Here is a 22,633-nt window from a genome sequence, read left to right as displayed (position 1 = left end):
AGAAAAACCAACACAAGCCACACGCACTTACCGTAAATAACAGAAGAGAATTCGCGCGCAGCGGCGGAAAACTACCGTAAGAAACGTAGCTGACCAAAACATCTCCACTTTAACCGTAACCTTGTGTATCGGACGACATGCGCATGTACTGAGGGGTTATACTAAAGCCGAATGTGCTATATTGACTGCTTTTTGTCGATATGAGTCACAACCTGTCTTTGAGATTGATGACACAACCTTAAATAGGCTACAACGTAGCCTTTATGTTTACAAAAACAAAATGTAGTTTCTGCGTGAGACACATTAAAGTGACAAATAATAAACTAAATGTAAACCAGATACTATAAGAATTATATAAAGCAATTTGTAGACATGTTTAGAGAGTTTTCTGCCTTGAAAGATTAAGCGTATCTATCAGCTTAAAGAGACAGTTTATCAAAAAAATAGTCAATATTTACTTGCCATCAAATGGGGGTTTGTTTATTCTGTTAAACAAAAAATAAGATATTTTGAAGAATGTTGGAAACCAGCAGGCTAACTATTGACATTCATTAAAAACAAATATGGAAGGCAAGGGTAAAAGGCAGTACTGTAAAATAACAAATTACAAATACTCAAACGACTGTAATTGAGTAGTTTTTCTCAGAAATTGTAATTTTATTAAGTAGTTTTAAACTTGTGTACTTTTACTTTCCCTTGAGTACGTTTTTAGTGTTGGTACTTCACTACTTCCCTTCAACCTGTCACTACTTTATTTTTTCTTGTCTATGCGAATTAGAAAAATCAGTCCTGTGATTGCTCCTGTGATTGCTCTAATCACACATAGTAGATAAATTACATAAGAATTAACTACCTCAAGACACGGGCAATGTCCAAAAAGATGTCCAAAATCTTTACATGCATTAACCAGAGACTGTTTAGATGCATGTCACTGCATGAGAAGATGACAGATGTTTACTGTGTGATGACCGAAATGCCCTTAAACACCCAGCAGGCACAAGACGTCAACATGACAATTGACGTTGTTCCCCAACGTCGTGAAGGTGTTGCATTTTGTTTGGAAATGAAAATCGGGTTGACGTCCAACATCAGGCCAATAATAATGTCAAACCTAAAATCAACCAAATATCATCGTCCAATGATGTTACAGCTTGACTAAGTGTGGACGTTACCACTATGACATTTATCAGACGTTGGATTTTGGTGGTCAAACCCAAGGACTATGTCATTATTTTATAATCAATATGACATTGGTTTAAGATGTTGGCTCGACGTTGGATTTTGGTCACTTTCTAACAATCTAAAATCAGCCAGATATCAATGTCATTTCACATCCTTATTGGACATCAAAAATAATGTCCTTAGATGCTGACTGGACATTACATTTTAGTCACCTGGCATCACAACCTAAATCAAACCTATATTAACATATTATGACATTGTGTGCCTGCTGGGCCATAACTAAATGCACTACAGAATGTTTCGTTTACACACATCCACAAGTTACATGTAAATGCATCAGCTTTTTACAGCGTCATACTCATTACTCACTCTTGAGTAACTTTGAAAGGTCTACTTTTTACTCATGTTTTGAGTAATATTTACAACAAATACCACAGCAATACTCTATTTGCACTACGTTTTTGGCAAGTAATGACAATTTTACTTAAGTATGGTTTTTCTGTACTCTTTCCACCACTGAGGTAATCTTAAAATATCTTCTTTTGTGTTTAACATGCGACGTGAAGCTTGAGTAAAATGATGACAGAATTAAAAAATGATAATTCTATAATCTTCCAAACGTGGATTCATTTCTTTTATCTCCAGATCACAGGAAACATGTGAGTAGCCTACATGGTAAATGTTGTTGTTGTTGTTTTTTATGCTTATATTGGTTTCTCTAAAATGGCTTACACTCTACATGATTGATGTTATCTCGTGTTTTCTGTTCTACCCAAGAGCTATTACAGAAATATGATGATATTAGAATTTTTGCTTGTGTAATTGGACTTTTGACTCAAATGGTTTCAGTTGACAAGACACATCCCATCTGACCTGACAAAATGTGCTTCATTATTAAAGAGAAAAAATGAAAACTATTAAACAGCCAATTTAGTGTGAATTGGTGAACATGCAGTCCTCAGCATAAATTACAAGCAGCTGTGGGGTTACTGTGCTTTATTGCGAGTATCTGTCTTATTGTTGGGTGTAAATGATTCACTCCCATTATTTAATAATGTAACAATGCTTTAGTCTCTCTCATGAAAATGAATATGAGATATTTGCATGAGTGCCTCAGGAGAAGCCATTGATCAGTGCAGATGTATCTGTAGATTGATCAGTACTTGGAAATTTCTCATCGCTAAATCTGTTTTTTGGCCCTAGAAGCATTCTACAACAAAGCAGGCTTTTAAAGAAATTCATAGAAAGACCAACCCTCAATTCAAATAAGGTGTCTGTATGATTTTTTATTATTATTACAGACATAGTGCACCTATTATGCCCCAAGTCTAAGGGAAAACAACTACGGGCATAATAAACAAAATATAGTTGTGGGTGGTGAATTTCCCAAGGGAAACAAAAAAAAATGTATGCAAAAGTTCCCCTTCTGTTGACAACCAAATGCGGACACTCAGTTGAGAGTAATTGAATATATTTATTGTAGATAAAAATAGCAATTTAAGTGAGCATTTCTCCAGGGTTGCCACAGGCCAAAATAACAAACAAAAGAATTTGCAAAGTAAACAAATTAAATAACCTGTAAATCTTTAATGAAAATTACAGGAAGCTTACCTTCCTCCCTGAACATAAACAAAGTCAAAATCTAAATAAATAGGCAAGCCACCCTACAAGCTCAAACTCCAAAAAGTTGCAAGCATACATGCAGATTTGGACAATAATAAAGCTCCTGGATAAAAAATTCAGGAGCTCTTCACTCCCTGCAACAGTTGAACTAAAAATGAGCTTCGCAAACTCTGTCAAAAGTTCTGTTTTCATTGCTCTCCGTGAACAGCAGCCAATCACAATCTGCACTTCATTAACATGGGAGCCTATAGGATAAGAAAAAACAACACAAGAAGGCAGGACAAAGAAAAAAGAAAAAGAAAAACACATACAATGAGCAACAAAAATAAATAAACATTAGTCATGCCCCGCAGATACAGATTTAGGAATGTTGTATTAAAATAAAAATAAATTTTCAAACAGAAAATATACAGTGCCGCTATCACAATCACCAGCAATCTAGCCCATGCTGATCACTGGAGAACTTAAATCTGCCAGCAAAAGAACTATATATCCAGTCATGCACCGCTCACACACACCTGTTCCAGGTTCCATTGATTACACACACACAGAGGGTCATTATGAACTGATTACTGGGACTACACAGCACACACGCACACCTCTGGCCTTGTTTACTGTGTGTGGCATTACGACGCAGTTTCCTTTTCCTTGACTTTCTGTTTTTGATCTTTGTTTTGTTTGTTTCTTTACGTTGTATTCTGCCCGCCTTTTGACCATCCAGCTGTTTTATGACTACGAACATGGATTTTCTGTGTACATCTGTTTGCCCCTGTATTGACAGTTACTTGCCTGACAATTTTACTAATAAACCCTGCATTTGGATCTGCACTTGTTTGTCAGCATCCCATTCACATAACAGCCGCGTACATAAGGCAACAGGGTTGTTTCTAGCCGTTCATAAATGTGGAAGCAGTATATGAATTATATCAAGCTGCACATGCATCAAGTGCTGTTTTGTTGTTGAGACATTTACAAGTTTTGTTTCCTAAAAGCGACTGTAGATAAATATTCATCCTATTATCTTAATTCCTCTTATTTTGTTGTATGGGAAAAGTGAAAGTAGTTCAGAGTGTGAGTGAATTGCCAAACTGTATCAAGTCAATTAAACTTAATTTGTCCCATTAGATCATATATTTTACTCTAACACAATGCACAAAAAAAAACATCTAGCTTCTGGTCCAAACGGTCACAGACATAAGCTTTAAATTACAAAACATTCAACAAATGAGAAAAAAAAGGCTGGAAAAATGTCCAGATCCAGACAGGCTGACCTTATACAGCTGACCACATGGTACCTAATCAATTCCTGACAATGGAAAGTCAGGTCGCTGGGTACTATTTAGGCTACAAAGCAGAGGCATAGAGTCTTTTGAACTCATTTATATAAGCACATGATCCAAAACATTATGATCACCTGCCAAATATGCTGCTGGTCATCCAGATGCTGCCAAAGTAATGCCAACCAGCACGACCCCTGAAGCTGTCCCATGGTCACTGGCAAGAAATGCTGTAAATCAAACTGATCTGTCAACCCACAAGTGCTCAGTTTGAAGAAAATCTGGGAAATGTTACCATCATTTAAATATTATGAAGCTTGTATTACAAACCTTCTGTTGGCTCGGTTCAGACAGGATGTAGCCTTCATTACTTGTGCAATTTCGGTTTGTGGTATGTCGTGACAGTAGTGTTTAACCACAAAACACGCAATTTCTACCAGGGAACAGCAACCTATAAGAATGAACATTTCAGTGAAACTCTGACCTAGTCCATGGTCTCTCATGGTCATGGTCATTTATCCTCAATTCAATACATGGATTGATTATTTACCATCTAATCCCACCAGACCATAATATGTAGCCTTGATAGGATACAATCAACTATATTTATTTTATTTGCCATATTATTTTGCCTTGTCAATAAAGTCATTTATTCTGCATGCAAATAAGAATTGAAGAAAAAACACTTCCCAGTAAGCACCATGATGTCAAAAATACAATAAATTGACATCAAGCATGATATTAAAAAACATGTCAAAATTACAAATAGATTTGATGTCAAAACCCTGACGTCGATTTGACATCCATGCATTGATGCCATTTTGACCACCAAAATACTGACACAAAAATAATTATAATATGAGAAGTTATTCACTCACCTGAAAGCTTCAATCACAAATGATACATTTACACACATTTTGTCTCCCTACAACGCATGTAAACTACCTTGATGTCAAAACGACGTCAAATTGACATCTAACATTGGTGTCAAAAACACACAGTGTTAGATATCAATTAGACATCAATGTAGTTAACTGACATCAAATTGATCAGGTTTTTTAATGTGAATTTTATTTATTTATATTTTTATTGGTGTTTAACAAGACAATACATCATAGTATGCAATACAACATATGAAAAATTACAGAATTACAGTCTTATTTTCCCACTTTCCCCTCAAAATAAAATAAATAAAATTTCTGAATTATAAACAAACATATCCTCTGAAAGAAAAGAAAAGTAATAATAAATTAAAAATTAAATTAAATTAAAACAAATTTAAAAAAAAAATCAGCAAGTTTACAATAAAAGAGCAAAAAATAAAAAGTTTACATTAAGGAGTCAGTATTTCCTCTCTCCAATTACTGTGTATTGGATCTGATATCAACTAAACAGGGTAAGCCTTTGATATAGTCTAAAACAGAGTTCCAGGTTTTGTAAAAATATTTGAGAGATCCTGCAAGTAAACATCTTTGTTTCTCAAGTTTTATGTAGCTAAAGATATCTGTGATCACATATCATATGATGGAGGAATCACATGTTTACATTTAATAAAAATGGCTCGTCTAGCTAAAAAAGTAGAAAACGCAATAAACTGGCAAGATGCAACAGTCAAGTCAACTCTCTCTGAAATACTAAGAGAGCTGTCAAGAGGTTAGGGTCTAGATTTATGTTAATAGATTTATTAAGTGTGTCAAAAACACTGACCAGAAATTGTTCAATTGAGGGCAACTCCAGAACATACTGCTTACAACGATGCATCACTTCTATCAGGGGAACGTTTTGCTAATTTGGCATTGGTTAAATGAGCTCTATGGAGCACCTTACATTTCATTAGGCCATGTCTGGAGGAGGAGTGGACCATATTTAAAAATATCTCCCCATTGTTCTTTCGCAAGGTCATTTTCCAAAGATTCTTTGAGAGAAACTATAGGATTTTTTTGTTTAGTGTTCTTATTAAATTAAAAATTGCTGATATTAAATGTTTCCGGTCCGTATCTAAACCAAAGAAATAGTCAAGATGTTGTTCAGGAGCACGGCTAGGAAAGTGGGTAAACAATTTCTTAAAGAAGTGTCAAATGACTGTTGGGGAGATTGCATTTAGTGGATAGAAATGAAAAAAAAAAAAAAGCGAATAACCCGTAATATATTTTTTATGAGAATTTTGACATGTTTTTTGATGTAGTTTTGGCATTAAGTTGCCAGCTAGGTTCTTTATCAGAGGTCATCACAGCGCATGAAGATTTAACCTTCTTTGATTTAGCTCAATAAAAGACATCCCACAGTCTTTAACTTGAGACGATCTTATTCTCACATATGGATTACTGGCATCTTCAGTTGATTTGTGTCAGACATGTAATTTATCTGAATGTTCAGCACCCAGGTCCTTGTCATATCACTGAATGCAAGATATCTACTGCTCAAAATCAAAGTAGGTATCTAATATTGCACTGTAGGAAATGTTAATTTACAGTTTCTGTATCTTGTGATTCACAAGGGTTTTCCATTTATTTACGGTTGTGAATTGCATTATAAGACCTTGATCTCTGCTCTGCTGACTTGAAAATGCAACTCTCTTAACAAAGTGACTTGTGTTGACATTTTAGTAGTTTGAAATAACAATGTATAAGAAATAATATATAGAGAAATAAATCTGTAACATAACAGAAAATGTTCTGGCAGTTTATTACAAGATGTTTGTACTTGAAAATACATCACCAATCCAGCCAATATATCACTTTAAACTACTAAAAATGCTAATTAAAGTGACTTTATTAACTTTTTAAGGTTAAAACTTGTTGGAAGAGAGGTCAAGGTCCCATAATCCAATTAAAATGCAAAAATAAATAGGAAAAATAAAAATAAAAACTTGGATCTTCATCTGCAAAGCACCTCTGATAAAAAGCTCCCCACATGTACTCAAACTGCTTTTTAGCTGCTGCCGATTACATCTGACCCTCGTCAAATGCAGTCTATAAGCATGCAATCAGCACCAGAACATGCCTACTTACTACTTATGTCTACTGAAAGAAAATAGGATTTCCTTTAATATTAACGCATGAATGAAAAGCAAACATGCCTAAATGGGTTAATGCCTACTCTTAAAGAAAATATAAAATACAGGCAAAAGTAATATGGCTGATTGTATTGTATATGACCTCAGTTCACTTCTAGAATGGCATCAAGATGAGGAAAATACTCAGCCACTCCCTTGTAATTCTATGCTTCCCATGACACTTCTAATGGACGACTTAAGAGGTAAAAATGATCAGAGGAAGGGAAAAAAACATCCTGCCACAGAAAAGGAAAGAAAACCACTGTTTATAAGAGCGGTTTGTTAAAACACAATGATGGCAGAGAACTAATGGCTAAAGGGAAAAGAAAACAAATACTTTTAAATGCAGTCGTGATGAAATAATGGTACTTTAGAAAGGATGTTTAAGACGCTCTGATCTTTGGGTTGATTTCTTCTGCTTTGTGCCATATTGTTTTTGGAGACCTCTTTTGGCTTTATTATATTTCACTGCTGGAAAATCTAGCTTAAAATCTACAATTCATAAGAATATGTTGTGTTATAATATCTTATGTGATCTATCATTTCTCTATTTGTATTTATCATTCACTAAAAACTAAATATACACATATACACAACTGAAAAAATGCTCTAAAATTTACAATATTACTAGTAATTTTGGTTGCCAGCAATACCGTAAAATTTACACGTGCACTTCAAATTAACATTTACAATTGTGCTGCAGTTTTACAGCACAGTTGTCTTAAAGTGTGCTTGTAGATTTTGCCAGTAATACTGTAATAATTGGCAGTTATACTGTAAAAATGGCAAGTAATACTGTAAAATTTACAAGCACACTGTACATTAATAATTACAATTGTTTTTTTTTTTACAATTTTTTTTGTAATTTACAGTGTGCTTGTAAATTTTAGTATTACTGCCATCCAAAATTTTACAGCAATTTTTAACAGCATACATAAATACATGTATTTATTTTTACTTGAAAATTACATTAAAATTACGCTGAAATATTATTTCTACAACATTCAAACAAAGAAAACAATCACACAGGAAATCACCCAGACACAAAATTGCTATTTAAATTATTTACAATTTAAAGTAGCTGTCTATCAGACAATTTTAGAACCTATAAAGGCAAATACAAGAAATATTTCTCTTCACCACCTCGAATATTTTGACAGTGCACTTTAGACCTCACGTGGAGAAAAACACTCCAGCAGGACACTGTGAAACTAGATTATTAGAATGTCCAAGCAAAACAGAGTGAGCTTAAATCAACATTTTAAGTTCATAGGTTGCATATGGCAAGCAAATTTAATATTTAATTTATAAAGCTTGTTGCTATTTATTTATTTATTTTCTTCTTGTGTCCAAACAAAATGTGTACTAATGAATAACTACTAGTATATAAAAAATATATGGAATAGTTACAACTTTAATTTATACATTACTATTCCATAATACCCTACAGTCCAATACCTGTTACTCACTAAAGCTAAGCAGACCTGAGCCTGGTCAGTACCTGGATGGTAGACAACACGGGAAAGCTTAGTTGCTGTTGGAAGTGGTGTTAGTAAGGCCAGCAGGGGGAGCTTAACCTGCAGGCTGTGTGAGTCTTAATGCCCCAGTAAAGTGAAGGGGACACTATAGGCGTCGTATTTCGGATGAGATGTTAAACCATGTTCCAGACCCTCTGTGGTCAATTTATATCCCATGGCACCTCTCGTAAAGAATAGGGATGTAACCTTGGTGTCCTGACCAAATTAGTTCTAGCGCTTTTACAATGTAGATTGTGTCAAAGCAGCTTCACATAAAAGATCATAACAAATTGGCTCTACCACTGTCTCTCCACACCACTAATAGATGGTGTGTGGTGAAGCACTGGCGCCGTTGTCCTGTGGCTGCCGTCGCGTCATCCAAGTGGATGCTGCACACTGATGGTGGTGTGGAGAGACCGTCCCCTCATGATTGTGAAGCACTTGGGTGTATGGCCATTAACAATAAATGTGCTATATAAATACACTATATAAATATGCGCTATACAAATGCACTGTAATAAATGCTGGATTCCAGACATTTGATTTGTTGAGACAACATGAGGAATTCATGTTACTAATTGGTTTTTACAAATTTGAGTTGACTGAACATAAAACAATTAAGTTCTCCATTAAAAAAAACTCAGCAAATGTGTTGTTTTAACTTATTTAAAAAAGTAATTTGAACAAACACCAAACAAAATTTTTCAAGTGTATATAAATATAATAATATACATTATCATTAATATTATTATTCAAATTGAATAGTTTAGATGACAGTGACAGAGGTCCCCATAGAGGTTAAGGGCAAAAATGTGAAGTTTCTTAGGAATATTATAATAGTTACACTCATCACTACTCAAACAAGTACTTGTATCTAATAAGTACTAGCATTTATTTAATAGTTTCAAGTATCTAATGCAAAAGTACTAGTATGATATGTACCACAATCTAACAAATGAGCACTATTTGTGTCTAAAAAATTAATTGTAGCATGCAAACAGGTTTTATTGTGTTCAAATGACTTGCCAAAGGATGCATCTAGCTACTTAAACATTTAAAAATCAGTATTAAAAGCTTTGATCAAAGTGCACTTATATTGGCTTTGCTTAAGTGTTATTCTTTTGTTTGTGGACAATTTAATGGGATCAGTTGAATGTATTTTAAGTGCATTGGCCATAAGAAACTAAATGTGTCACCATGGCAGCAGAAACTCTTGCTGTGCAGAAGATCTGGCTCAATCAGAGACTGGAACTATTATATGAAGCAAGCCATGGCTTAATGACAGCAAACCTATAAATGCAGAATTTAATATGATTTTTTCATTTCCTGTCATTATAAACCTCATGAAAACACTGCATTTCCTGCTAGTCCTATTGTACATCTCTCTAATGAAGTTCTTGTAATAGCGCATAAATAGATTACGGTCTCATTCTGCTCTGTTAATTTTGGCATCAGAAATAATGCTTTTTTACAATGTATGACAAACACATGACCAAACCTATCTCTAGGCCTTGCTCACAGTTCATAATGTACCCTTTAACAATATATCTGTGTTATAATTTCTCCCCTTCCAGGTATTTGACTAAATAAAGCTTGCTTGACTCAATCTCCAGCTTTAATGTATGGTGCAATGTCTTTTTTCCATAGCAACACCCAAGCTGCCAGATGTTAAACAGCAAATGCAAAGACTAAAATAAGATCGCTTTTGAGTCTGAGGGATGTGTAATATTGTATGATATTTAAACAGCCTGTGTAAAAACTGTACAAGGTTAAAGAGTTTCATCTTAAGGGTTGGTGTGATAAACGTACACAGGAAAAAGCAAAACTGTGCTCAGACAGAGAGCAAGACAGAGAAAATTGTCCACTTCATGTTACAGTCCTGAGGGAAAGTGCACCTCCAGCTGAGATATAAAATTACCTCTTTCAAGTGTGTTGAGACTTTGAGCTTAGAGACAAAGAGGGGAATGTTATTACCAACTCTTGTTAAAACAAAAAGTACCTATTGTTGACCAGATGCAAATATACAATCACAGAGGGGCACATACACATATTGACAATGAGTATCTCTTATCTTCGGTCACTGATAAGAAATCTAGCTCAAAATCTACAATGTCATAAGAATTTGTCATATGTTATCTTACATGATTTGTCAGTGCTCTATTTGCATTTATCATTCACTGAAAACTTAACACACACATACATACACTACAAAAATAGCAGTGTTATTTCAACTCTAACAGAGTTAAAATCAACTCAGAATGAGTGAACATATTGTCCCAGTTAAAACAACACACTTAAGAGAGTTACTTGTACAACACTATACATGAGTAACATTTACACTGTATCGAGTTAAAAAAATACCTCTGATCTACACTACTGGGAGTTGATTGTTCCCTGACTCTAGTGTAAAGAATGAAAATTGAATGAAACACTTTTACAGAGAGAATTTATTTATTCATTTTTAAATCAACCAATTACATATTTTATTCATGATAATTTCTCTATTTTATTTCACAGAATTTTTGTTTTTGTTTTTTATATTTTATTCATTTATTTAATATTTAATGTATAACCTAGCAAAAATTACAATTCTCATGATTGTTAGTTAAAATAACTTACACGAGGCAATTCGTCACCTTAGAATTATAAGGTTCTATCTGCCGTTTTTGTCAAAATTGAGTTATTCATTTTGTTTTCATTTATAAGTTATTTACATTTTAAGACTTTTTATTTAAAAAAAAACAAAAAGGTTTTGTCTGCAAAGTCAAACTCCAGCTTGGCTCTATAAGGTTCTTTCTGTGAGCCAATCAGCATTTCGAATGCATGCATGAGGACCAATCAGGATCAGCTTTCTTTGTCATTCCGCCAGATTGCTCCATTGACAGCATGAAAGACCAGAAAGAAACACAAAATTGTTTCTTCCCAAAATTGATGTGTGTAAATGTGATGATTTAGAAGCATTTTTTGACATTGAGATGAGATGTTAAATTTTACATTGTTGGAAAAGAAACAGTTATTTATGTATAAAAAAGCATATTAAATGTAAAATATATTTTTATTTGTGTATATATAGTCAGTGAAACATATTTAAGTGTTTATTAAACTTTGTTAAACAACTCATTTGCTCATTGCCAGTTTCCTTTTAAAGTCTTTAAATTTGATATTAAGCCCTGAAAGCCAAATGCTTAATTTAATTAATTTATATAATTTAATAAATATTAACATATTAATTACATAACATTAACATCTGCAATGCACAAAATAATTAGCACAGCCTTGTATGCTTTATTTGAACATGAAAAAATATTCATCCTAAAACATTAAATAATAAGTAAATAACATTAAATAAATATAATAGAAAGCAAACATTTAACTTTCTCAAACATCAACATATTGTCACAACACCAGTTTTTTGTTTTTGTTTTTTTAAATTAAATTAATGAGCACACCGATTGTATTTCTTGAAAAGTAACACTTCAATGAATAATCTGCCAGATAGAACCTTATAATTCCATACAGAAAAATTACTTTTTAGAATTAGAAAGCTCTATCTGCATTTGCCATTTGTTTTACCCCAACTTGCAAATGTAAGAGAATTTTGATAATGTACATTTAGGGTCTCTGTCATGTTTATGTTTGAAAGAGAACTGTTACACATATTGTTTGCTACATGGAATGCAAAAACTTTGAAGCTCAATATCTCAAACTTTTTTAGAAAGCAGATAGAACCTTATAATTCAAAGGTTACGAATCTTTCAAAAAGTATAGAAAAACTTTACATATACAAATATATTATTAAACATTTTTATCAACACAACATGTTAACACTTGACAGCCAGCACTAGAAAATGTACACTTTTTACAAATTAACAATTTCAAACACTTTAAAAGATCTTAAAAAATAGCATTACTTTTATGTTCCATTTAAATTTTTGGTCAAATGTTTTCCCGGATAATGGAAAAACACCATCAAGTTGATTAGCTGTAACTCCATGACATTTTACATTGGAAAAAATCACCTTCAAACTCTGATTTTATTCATTTTTAAAAATATAACTCTATAACCTTAACACTTAACTCTGAAACGCTTGTTTAATTTTATGTGAAAAGTAAATGAAAATTACACAAAAAAAAAATATCATCCACAAAGTTGAAATTTAAATTATTTACATTTTAAAGCAGCTATTAAACAGGCAATTTTAGTAATCATAAACTTACATAAAAAAATAAAAAATTATATATATATATATATATATATATATATATATTTCTCTTCACTGTTTTTTGACAGTGTACTTTAGATCTCATGTGCGGTGAAACACTTCAACATGACACTGTGAAACAAGATCAGCAAGACACAAGACAGCAAATGGATCTGATTTTCCACGTTCTTTTTCGGCCAAAAATAAATTTAGTAAAATTAACATATAGTATTGCAATGTAATGTATGTCCTGTATGTATACTAAAATGGCTGTAATATATTGTTTAATAACAAAACAGCTCCACCAAGTGGACATTTTACGATCGTTTTTTTATACATGATCTACCTTGTAGGATATTTTTAAATGTTCTCCTCATTAAACAAATGGACATAAATTACCTCTAGCTACTTAACGTTATACTATAAATATATAGCCTATATCACATTTTGTCAAACATCGAAATAACTAAAAATAAGTTTTTTTTATTTCATTTTAAAAAGAAATGCTACCAGAAACCATGTTAAAATAGTTTTTTTATGTGATTGTAAGAGCATTTAATAGTTTATGCATTCCACTGATTTTGACTATGAATAAAACTAATGTTCTCTCTTACGCATTAATGCAATCCAATTGTACTTTATTAGAACTGGTGTTTACAAAATGAAGCAAGTAAAATTGTCACCCAGCCATATTTTTTTAAAAAATTAACTTACAAACATTTCTCTCAAAAATCCCTTAAGTATTTTAGGGGAAAAAATGCAAATGTCCCTAAAATGTTTCCCAAAAATCCCTTCATGAAGGTTAGATATTTAGAGTTATCTCAAACTTGTCTTTTTTGCTTAACATTATGAAGCCAAATCCAGACTCACATTTGATGAAAAGCATAGAACCTCAACCTAAATGTGACACTCAAACCTGTATAGTAGCAATTACTTTACAGTTTGAATGGGAAATATATAATACACCAGTTGCTGTTCCATATGGTTATTATCATAATGTAGGCCTAGTATCAAAACTGCAGTAGCCTACACAACATACAATAGTTTTCTATTTTCATAGCTTTTTAATGTCAAGTTTAAATGTGAAGTATTCCTGTGGCGAAGTTGAATTTTCATCAGTCTCACAGTGTGACCTCACACTCCAAACTAAGTTTACAACTTGTAACTCACAGCATAACCTTCTGCATGAGATACATATCTCATGATGATATACGAAATTCATCAACATATGCCAGCAACACGTAGCTCAGCGAGTCTGTGAGCTAATAACCCCAAGCTAACTTGATTTTGTGATCATACAGGCTAACAGCTACAGCTAAACTATGCGGCTAGGCTGACTGTTGGTTTTAGGATTAGATATTTACTTTAGCTGTTTCTAAAATTTACTTGAATATGATGAAGGCAGGCATATTATAAACCAAATCTGCATAAATAAAAGGCAAGACATTGATGTCAGCAAGCATCATTTTAATCACGTTGCCAGATCCAGAATTTTTCTGTTTTTGCTGTAGTGATGCAGGGCAGAATTTGAAAAATTAAAGGGATAGTTCACTCTATAAAAATCTACTCAACCTTAACTGGTTATAAACATTTATTTCTTTATTCCATTGAACAAAAAAAAAAAAAAAGATTTTCTGAAAAAAGCTGAAAACCAGTAACTGTTGAAAATGTGTTTAACAGATAAAAGACTCTAATTGTTTTGGGGAATTACTGAGTGTGTGTGTGTGTACAGTAACAGAACAGCTTTCCTGGAACTATGATGTCATTGAACGATAACGTACATATATGATGCTCTGAGGTTACAATATGCCATTGTAAAAAATAAATCTAAACTGTTTTTATAAACAATGAATGAAATAAGCTTTTTTAATCAAAAAAAAATTCAGATACTTTTGATTTTTGATTATTTTCTGTTAATTTTAAAATGGTGTTATAACTAAATATTTCTTTTACTTTGATCCTACGATATTTCAGAAAATCTGCAATCTTCGACATCTAATCGCTAATGAACAGTTTTGGACATTGTACATTCTTTTAGTGCCATTCAAATAGGTAAAGGTTATGCTGAATTAGCATGGCCCAGATATTTCCTGCTGGTTTTTGTCATAACCACACCATCTGGTTGCATAAACGTTCCACCAAATGCCATTTAAAAACAGCAACACGTTCTCTCATTGAGTAATTTGTCTGTAAAATGCAAATTGTATGGAAAAAATATAGAGTGGAAATGTATATTTAAAATGTAACACTTATTAAAGTAACTTATCAGCTGTTGGTCATATAAGAGGAGGCTTTAATACACATTCTCCACTTCCTTAAAATGAAAGACAGAAAAAACGTTGAGAACAGTCAAAGGATTTCATGGGTTTTTAATAATCAGTAAAACATGCAGGAACCACATGATTTCCCCCAGTCATTACAATAAATGAATACAAAAGCAAGTGTCATATTTGTATAGTCTTCTAGTAATATAGTTATTAACCTTACAGTGTGTAGTATAATATATAATTCACATTAGCAAGCACCATTTTAAGTCGTTATTTAAAAAATTACTAATTCACATTTCATTTAAAAATTCAGATACTGCAGTTGAAGGTCCTCATTGTGTTCCTTGGCAGTCTAAAACAGAAATGAGACTAAACATTAAACCAAACGTAAAGACAAGACATGAAGAAACAACTCTAAATAATTATGTCAATTATACAGGATTTCTGAGAGATGCATGTTAGGGGGGTTTGAAATGTTTTAAAGGGAACCTATTATTTCAAGGTTTGGACAGAGTTGTGTGGAGACAGTCTGTGAATATAACCAGCTTCCAATGGTAAGCAGAAACACTTGTGTACATGTGATCAGAGGGGGAAAGCCCCGCCCACTAGTGATGATCTCTCTCTTATTAGCATAGGGCCTTAGTCTTGTTTATGAAATTGCCCCTGTGCTGACAGACAGGGATTTGTAGCGCTGACCTCTTTTAAAAGGAGGGCTGGAAGCACAATCTCATTTGAAATTAAAGCGACAGTCACGAAAACGGCACATTTAGAGTGCACTCACACTATGCTATCCGAACCATGCCCAGTTGCATTTCCCGGTTCGTTTGACAAGTTTAAATGCTCCGAATTGGACTCAAGCATGGTTCAGTTGGCCGGCCCTGGTCCAATTGGAAGAGGTGTGCCAGAGCATGTTTCGGTTGGGCTTTGGCGCAATACGCTTGTAGTGTAAGTGCAAAGGGCACCTGAGCCCGAACCTGAAGACATGATGTCATTTTTAAGGGAATGTTTCATATGGATATATTAATCATTCTTACTTTTTATGAACGTAAACTCTCATAGTATTAAAGACGCAAACCCCTCACTGCACCTCAGCTGCACCTTGTGCAACCTCCTAATACATGCAGCACGAGGACTTTTATGATAATTTATGAGCATCAAAAGTGGTGGATCAGTTCAGCAAAATATTTAACTGTGTGTCACTGCATCCCAAACGACTAAAACGATAAAACTAAAGCAATCTCCACTGTGCTGAGCGAGAGCGCTTCTCTTCCTGTTAAACTGAACAGTCGCATGATGACTCAGGTGTGATGTGCTCAGGTTCAGAAGGTAAAGATGCAATGTGAGTGCAGGCCATCGGGGGAGTGGAGTGGAGGGGGGGGGGCAATTGTGCTTGGGCACGGTTCAAGGCAACTGTACCTAGTGTGAGCACGCCTTTGGGATCAAAGCCTAAAATGAGGCTGTTTAAAATAGTTATAAAACATTATTTGTGTGATATTTTGAGCTGAAATATTACATATCCACTGACTAGAAGAATATCAGAGAAGCATTTTACAGCTTGTATAAAGGGGCATAATAGGTCCCTATTAAATAAAGTAAATGCTGTCCACATGTAAACCAATTATAAAGAATACTCTAATATTCCTTAATAACATGATTTTTCATCTCTCTGTAACATAGTTTAAACAACAGTACAAATATGAAAATACCTTTTCAAACTGTGTCACAAGCAAATGTCAAATCAAATACATATTCTACTGCAATGCATAGAATGCATGTGTTCCCCATTTAGTAAGGATCCTGAAAGAATGGCATCATCGGAATGGCAACAGCACCACCTACACTTACTAGGATGGTGTTGATCTCATTTGCCTTCAAGCTGTTCCAGAGGTTTCACTGTTTTTTATCTCCTCCTCCAACTCCTCCACACCTGCCTGAGTCATGAGATCAGAGATGTTCTTCTCCAGGTCATCGATTCGCGTACTCATCTCATCAAGTATTACAATTAAGAAAAGTACAATCATTAGTCGTTTCAATGATTTGTTTTATTTAAGTAATAGTTCAGCCAAAAATGATAATTCTGACATCATTTAGGCCCAATCCCAATTCTTTTTTTCTGCCCCTACCCCATGGCCCTTGAAACAGAGTGTGAAGGTGAAGGGCTTCAAATTTTACCACTAAAAAATAGGACAGCACTGCAACACCCACACAAGTCATTAAATGTTATCGCAATCTTCATATGAGATTGACGAGAACAACTGCTGTAGTTATTGCAGTTGCATTATTTTTGGTATTTATCTTCAAATAATCACTATGATAATATCATGTTATCATAACGATATAATGTGGCAATAAGATCGTAACTATACTGTGCATTTACATCGTAGCCATATACATCCATGTAAACACACAAAAACAGCATTAACATTATACCAGACACTGTAAAAAGCTCATTTCAGGCCACTAGACTTTTCTGACAGGGTATTGGAGTGTTATCGAGTGACAGATGTGAAGCATGTTGTGGGATGAGTAACGTTATACAAGAGTTATTATTATAGATTACAGATAGTGAAATGTTTTTTTCTGTTTTTTTAAGCATGACAGTAAAACACCAATGCAATTATGAATATATTAAAACATGTGCTTGTTTGTTGTAAAAATTTGTAATAATACTAATTTGTGCATCTCCTTCTGTGTGCTGTCGTTATAGCAGGTGTATTCTGAGAAATTTTGTTATCCCTTGGTTTCGAGTGTGGTCCTGAAAAATCGCAGTTTCAGGGGCTATTTAGCCTTTTCCTTTAGCCCTACGCCTTCAAGCTGAAGAGAACTGGGACACCCCAACCCATTCAAGTGAACGCGCAAAACAAGGGGTAGGGCTAAGGGGTAGAATTGGGATTGGACCTTACTCACCCTTTACAATTTATTTTCTTCTGTTAAACAAAAAATAAGATCATTTGAAGAAAGCTGAAAACCTGTAACCGTTAACTTCCATGATACTAGGGTAGCCAACCATTTTCAGCTTTCTTCAAGATCTTGAGGGTGAATAAACAGTGAGAAAATTTTCATTTTAGAGTGAACTACCCCTTTAATTAGTCCACAGCTGGTCTTAATTTCTGAGCAATTATAATCATGCCTATGCAGAAGGTGAACATTAGCTGCGTCCCAAATGGCACACTATACACTATGCACTCATGCACTATGTACTTATGCACTTACACACTCAACAGGGTAGTATATGTATGTAGTGTCGTCCCAAATGGCACACTAATGTTTTTTTTACTAAGCGGAAATTCAAACCGTTTCCCTGATGACGTTTGACGGTTGCCAAATCATTGAAATAAACGGCCGAATTATCAAATAATACCTGCCGTGAGTATTGCCGCAATCACTATCGGGAGGCGCTATAATCACTCTCGTAAAAGAATTTTGCTTTCACCATCCAAATTAAATAAAGTTATTCAACATGTGCGTCCGATAGCTCCGCCCCTTCCGCTACGTAAGCAAACCTGCGGTCGTTGAGTGCGTGAAGTGTCCATCATTACACACTTCATTTTAGTCGCTGAATGAGTGCATCATCCGGGTAATTAAAGTGCACTTATTATTTTTAGAGTTTTCAGTGTGAACGCACTACTTACACTATTTATACTACAAAATGGCATAGAATAGTGCATAAGTATGCGATTTGGGACGCAGCTTATATTTTCTTCGTTGTAATTTGGTTAATCATTTCTGGTGTGATGTGGGCAACTGGATAAAGCAATATATTTCAATGTTTCCTTTTCCTTGTTGTGACACAGAAAGTTGAAGTACAATTAAACAACAAAAATGAATGAATAGCAAATTGTTTACTTATTTTACTTAATTTCTTAAATATTTTGAAAACAGCTCCTTGTGTGATTGTCTTTAAAAAGGAGTGTGCCACCTGTATAGAGGCTTTAAAATTAATGAAGAGTGAGAAGGCTAAAAAATTGTATGGTTTGTTTTAAGAAAGGCGACACAGTGGTGTAATGGGGTAGCATGATTGCCTCACAGCAAGAAGGTCGCTGGTTCAAGCCTCAGCTGGGTCAGATGGCATTACTGTGCGGAGTTTGCATGTTCTCGCCATGTTCGTGTTGGTTTCCACCGGGTGCTCCGGTTTCCCCCACAAGTCTAAAAACATGCGCTACAGGTCATTTGAATAAGGTAAATTGGCCGTAGTGTATGAGTGTAAATGCAAGAGTGTTTGGCTGGAAGAGCATCCACTGAATAAAAAACATATGTTGAATAAGTTGGCGGTTCATTCCACGGTGGCGACCCCTGCTTAATGAAGGCACTAAGCCAAAAAGAAAATGAATAAATGAATGTTTCAAGAATTGATTTTATTTAACCCCTTACAACGTTTCTGTTTGATGTCTGCACAGTATGCAAGTTATTTTATACATTTTTTTGTTTGTCTTGTTTTTGTTTATTTGTTTGGCTTTATATTTGATTCATTGTATATCTGACATTTCTCAGCCAGTTTGTGAAAGATTACATCGGAATTGATTAATTCATTAACTTTCTTTTCAGCTTAGTCTGCAACTTCCAGCTGCAACTATCACTGGGAAACATCCATACACACTTATTTACACACACATACACTACGAACAATTTAGCTTATTCAATTCACCTATACCACATGTCTTTGGACTGTGGGGGAGCTCCCCACAGAAATGCCAACTAACCCAGCCAAAGCTCAAACCAGCGACCTTCTTGATGTGAGGCGATCCTGCTACTCACTGTGCCACCATGACACCCACTTTGGAATTGGGTTTGGCCTAAATTGTTTTTTTTCAAAAGGCAAATAAAACAATAATAAAACGCTCATGCAGAAGGATATTTCTCCCAATTATCTGATCTGACATGGTCTGAAACTTGTCCTGCATCTGCTGCAGCAAGGTTTGCACCTGAATTGAAGAGAAGGAAAAATATTAAGATGAAATCTAGTAAAGCCAGCAATCAGACAAAAACTGCACATTTATACAAGAAAAATTGTGAATGGACACTGCGTTCAGCTGGCATATCTAGAGTCGTGTGGGTGTTTGCGTGGGCTGCCCACATACGAGTAAAAACAGCAGTTTAAGGGCATGCACTCCGCCCACGCGAGGAACCGAAACCATAGTAACAAGGGAAACCTCGTGAAATGACACAAGACACCTTACAATGAAATAAAGAAGAAACCTTCGCTTTATTATTGTACTCACAATCAATTAATCTACACTCTAATTTAATTTAACTATAGATCTATGAAGAAAATAAAACGTTTGTTGTGGGAACTCGCAGGAGCGATGTTTCGATATCAAGTTAAGACCGATTAATGAATCATAATAGGTAATAACGTGCTAATCACAGCACTACACACTTTCGTTACCGTTGTATTGACAAATAAAGTGAGCGTGACTGAATACTGGTCGACTGTAAGTGCACGACCTAGTAGGTCTATCAGTGAAAAGCAAATACTCACCACAACAGTAAGGTCCTGAGATGATTTTGGGTCCTTCTCGGACATTTCTTCTTTTTAGAAAAAAAAATGAGGAGCTGATAAATGCCTGTGTGGTCAGGAGCCTTGTCGAGGCAGTACTGTACTGTACTGTATAATGATGATGATGTATTGAAGGTGGAAACCGCCGTTGAAGCAGGAGCTGATTTCGTTGTTAGGGGTTTGGTCAGTGAAATAAAGTTAATGGAGCGTCTTTAGTATTTTCTGTTGTGTTCGTGTTCTTGTCCTACAGGGGGCGCTCGATGGCCCAGAAACAGTGGAACGTATTATGTAACCTAGGGCTGCACAATAGGCCTATATCGTTTCAGCACCTGTAGACAAACTATTGAAAGGGGTAGTTTTTTCTGTCAAAAGTAGACTTTTTTGCAGTTCTATGCCTCTTTTTCTATTAAACAATGAGGTTAAAATGCTGCATTTTAGTGATATTTTAAGAACTAAGCATTGCTGGATTAGCTTGTTGGATTGTGACCGCAGATTTTGATGTACCAAAATATTTCCTACGATTTTGTCAAAGTGCTTACAATACTATTTGACTTTGTAGTGAATATTTACAAATGTGCATTTAAGTTATTATATATAATTACAGTTTTATAAATAATGTTGAGATTAGCATACAATTTTTTATGAAGAAATATGAACATTTATTATAATCAATTTATCATCAATCAAAAGAAAAAAACAATTAAGAAACTTTGAATAATTAAACATTAAATTTGTTTTAAAGCCTTTTTCTATTGGTTATTTTCACAATTTTTAATGGCAAAGTAGTCAAAAATGAGACATTTGAGCTCAGGAAGGGGCCAAATTCTGGACTTTATCAGCCACCTCTGGCTACGGGCCTGAGCATCCATATCGCAATAGAATAATTCCCAATAGCTACATTTCAATTATATGCTATGTTGAGTATATAAAAAAGAAGACTATGTAGTATTTTTTTTACATTTGATAATTCAATTACTGTATACCTGAATACAGTTCGACTTCTCAGAAAACAATAAAATGGTTAATAAAATAAATAAATAAGATATGTTTAATTTTTATATTTTTCTTTATTGAATTTATGCTTGTGGATTGTTTATTATATATTATATTTAATGCACTCCCCTACATCATCCTAATCAATCTAAAATGATAAAATCTTTTCAAATAGTTACTCCACTCAACTTCGTGAAATTGTATTCATATCGCAATGATTATCGCAGAATAAAAAAATATTTAAGATTTTTAAATATCACGCAGTACTAATGTAACTGTATAACTATTTATTAGTCCAAAAATAGGAAATGAAGCCTATGTTTTAGTTCAGTAATGTATTTGGATTTATATATTTTTTTTGCGTTTGAAAAATAATCAAAATACTATTTTCAGAAAAATCAAAGCCACGAATCTAAACAAGTTGTGTTTTTCATTTGAGGCTGACGACTCAAAAAGCTTTTGTTTAAGTCTAGTTTTGGCACAGTGCCAGACATTTTCATTAGATTAAATTAATAATAAGATATTTATGTGTTCGGTTTGTCTAATATATTATATTCTTTACATTTTAACTACTTATATTCTAAATATGGTGGATTTTGTGAGCCTTCTAGCGCCCACTTTCGAGTATTATCAGGTAGTACCGCTACTCGTCTTTTTTTATTCTATTTGACTTGGGTTTAATGATAAAACACGTTAAACGTCATTGGCAACCGAAATGACCAGTCTGGGGTAGCCCGGTCCACTGACTAAAATGTTCGAGGATATGCATATAATGATTTTGGTATTTATAAATGGATTTAAATTAATTTAAACATATGGGGTACGCAAGGAGAAAATAAAAACCTTACGAGTAGGAACAGATAAACTCAACTTCCCGTGAGCACAACAGACCTACGACTGGCGCAATGAATCATGGTTATTGAAGTTTGCTTGTCGATGTATTCAGCAGTTAAAGTCATTGTTTGAACTACATGTCCCATTGACTATTGGAAAGCAAATTTTTACATCGCAGCGGCAATT

The 22,633-nt window shown here is 34.1% G+C and overlaps 1 protein-coding gene across 1 annotated transcript; it reads right to left on the bottom strand.

Moving 5' to 3' along the window:
• Positions 1-15,209: 15,209 nt before the first annotated feature.
• hsbp1a (heat shock factor binding protein 1a) lies at positions 15,210-20,746 on the bottom strand. The gene is given in 4 exon segments (NM_001172634.2): positions 15,210-15,475; positions 16,969-17,116; positions 19,979-20,045; positions 20,603-20,746. Coding segments are annotated over 3 exon segments (234 nt in total). The 5' UTR covers positions 20,648-20,746; the 3' UTR covers positions 15,210-15,475; positions 16,969-16,994.
• Positions 20,747-22,633: the final 1,887 nt, after the last annotated feature.

Source organism: Danio rerio, chromosome 7 (assembly GCF_049306965.1).
Source record: "Danio rerio strain Tuebingen ecotype United States chromosome 7, GRCz12tu, whole genome shotgun sequence".
NCBI lineage: Eukaryota > Metazoa > Chordata > Actinopteri > Cypriniformes > Danionidae > Danio > Danio rerio.
This window is presented reverse-complemented; position numbering and strand designations above follow the sequence as displayed.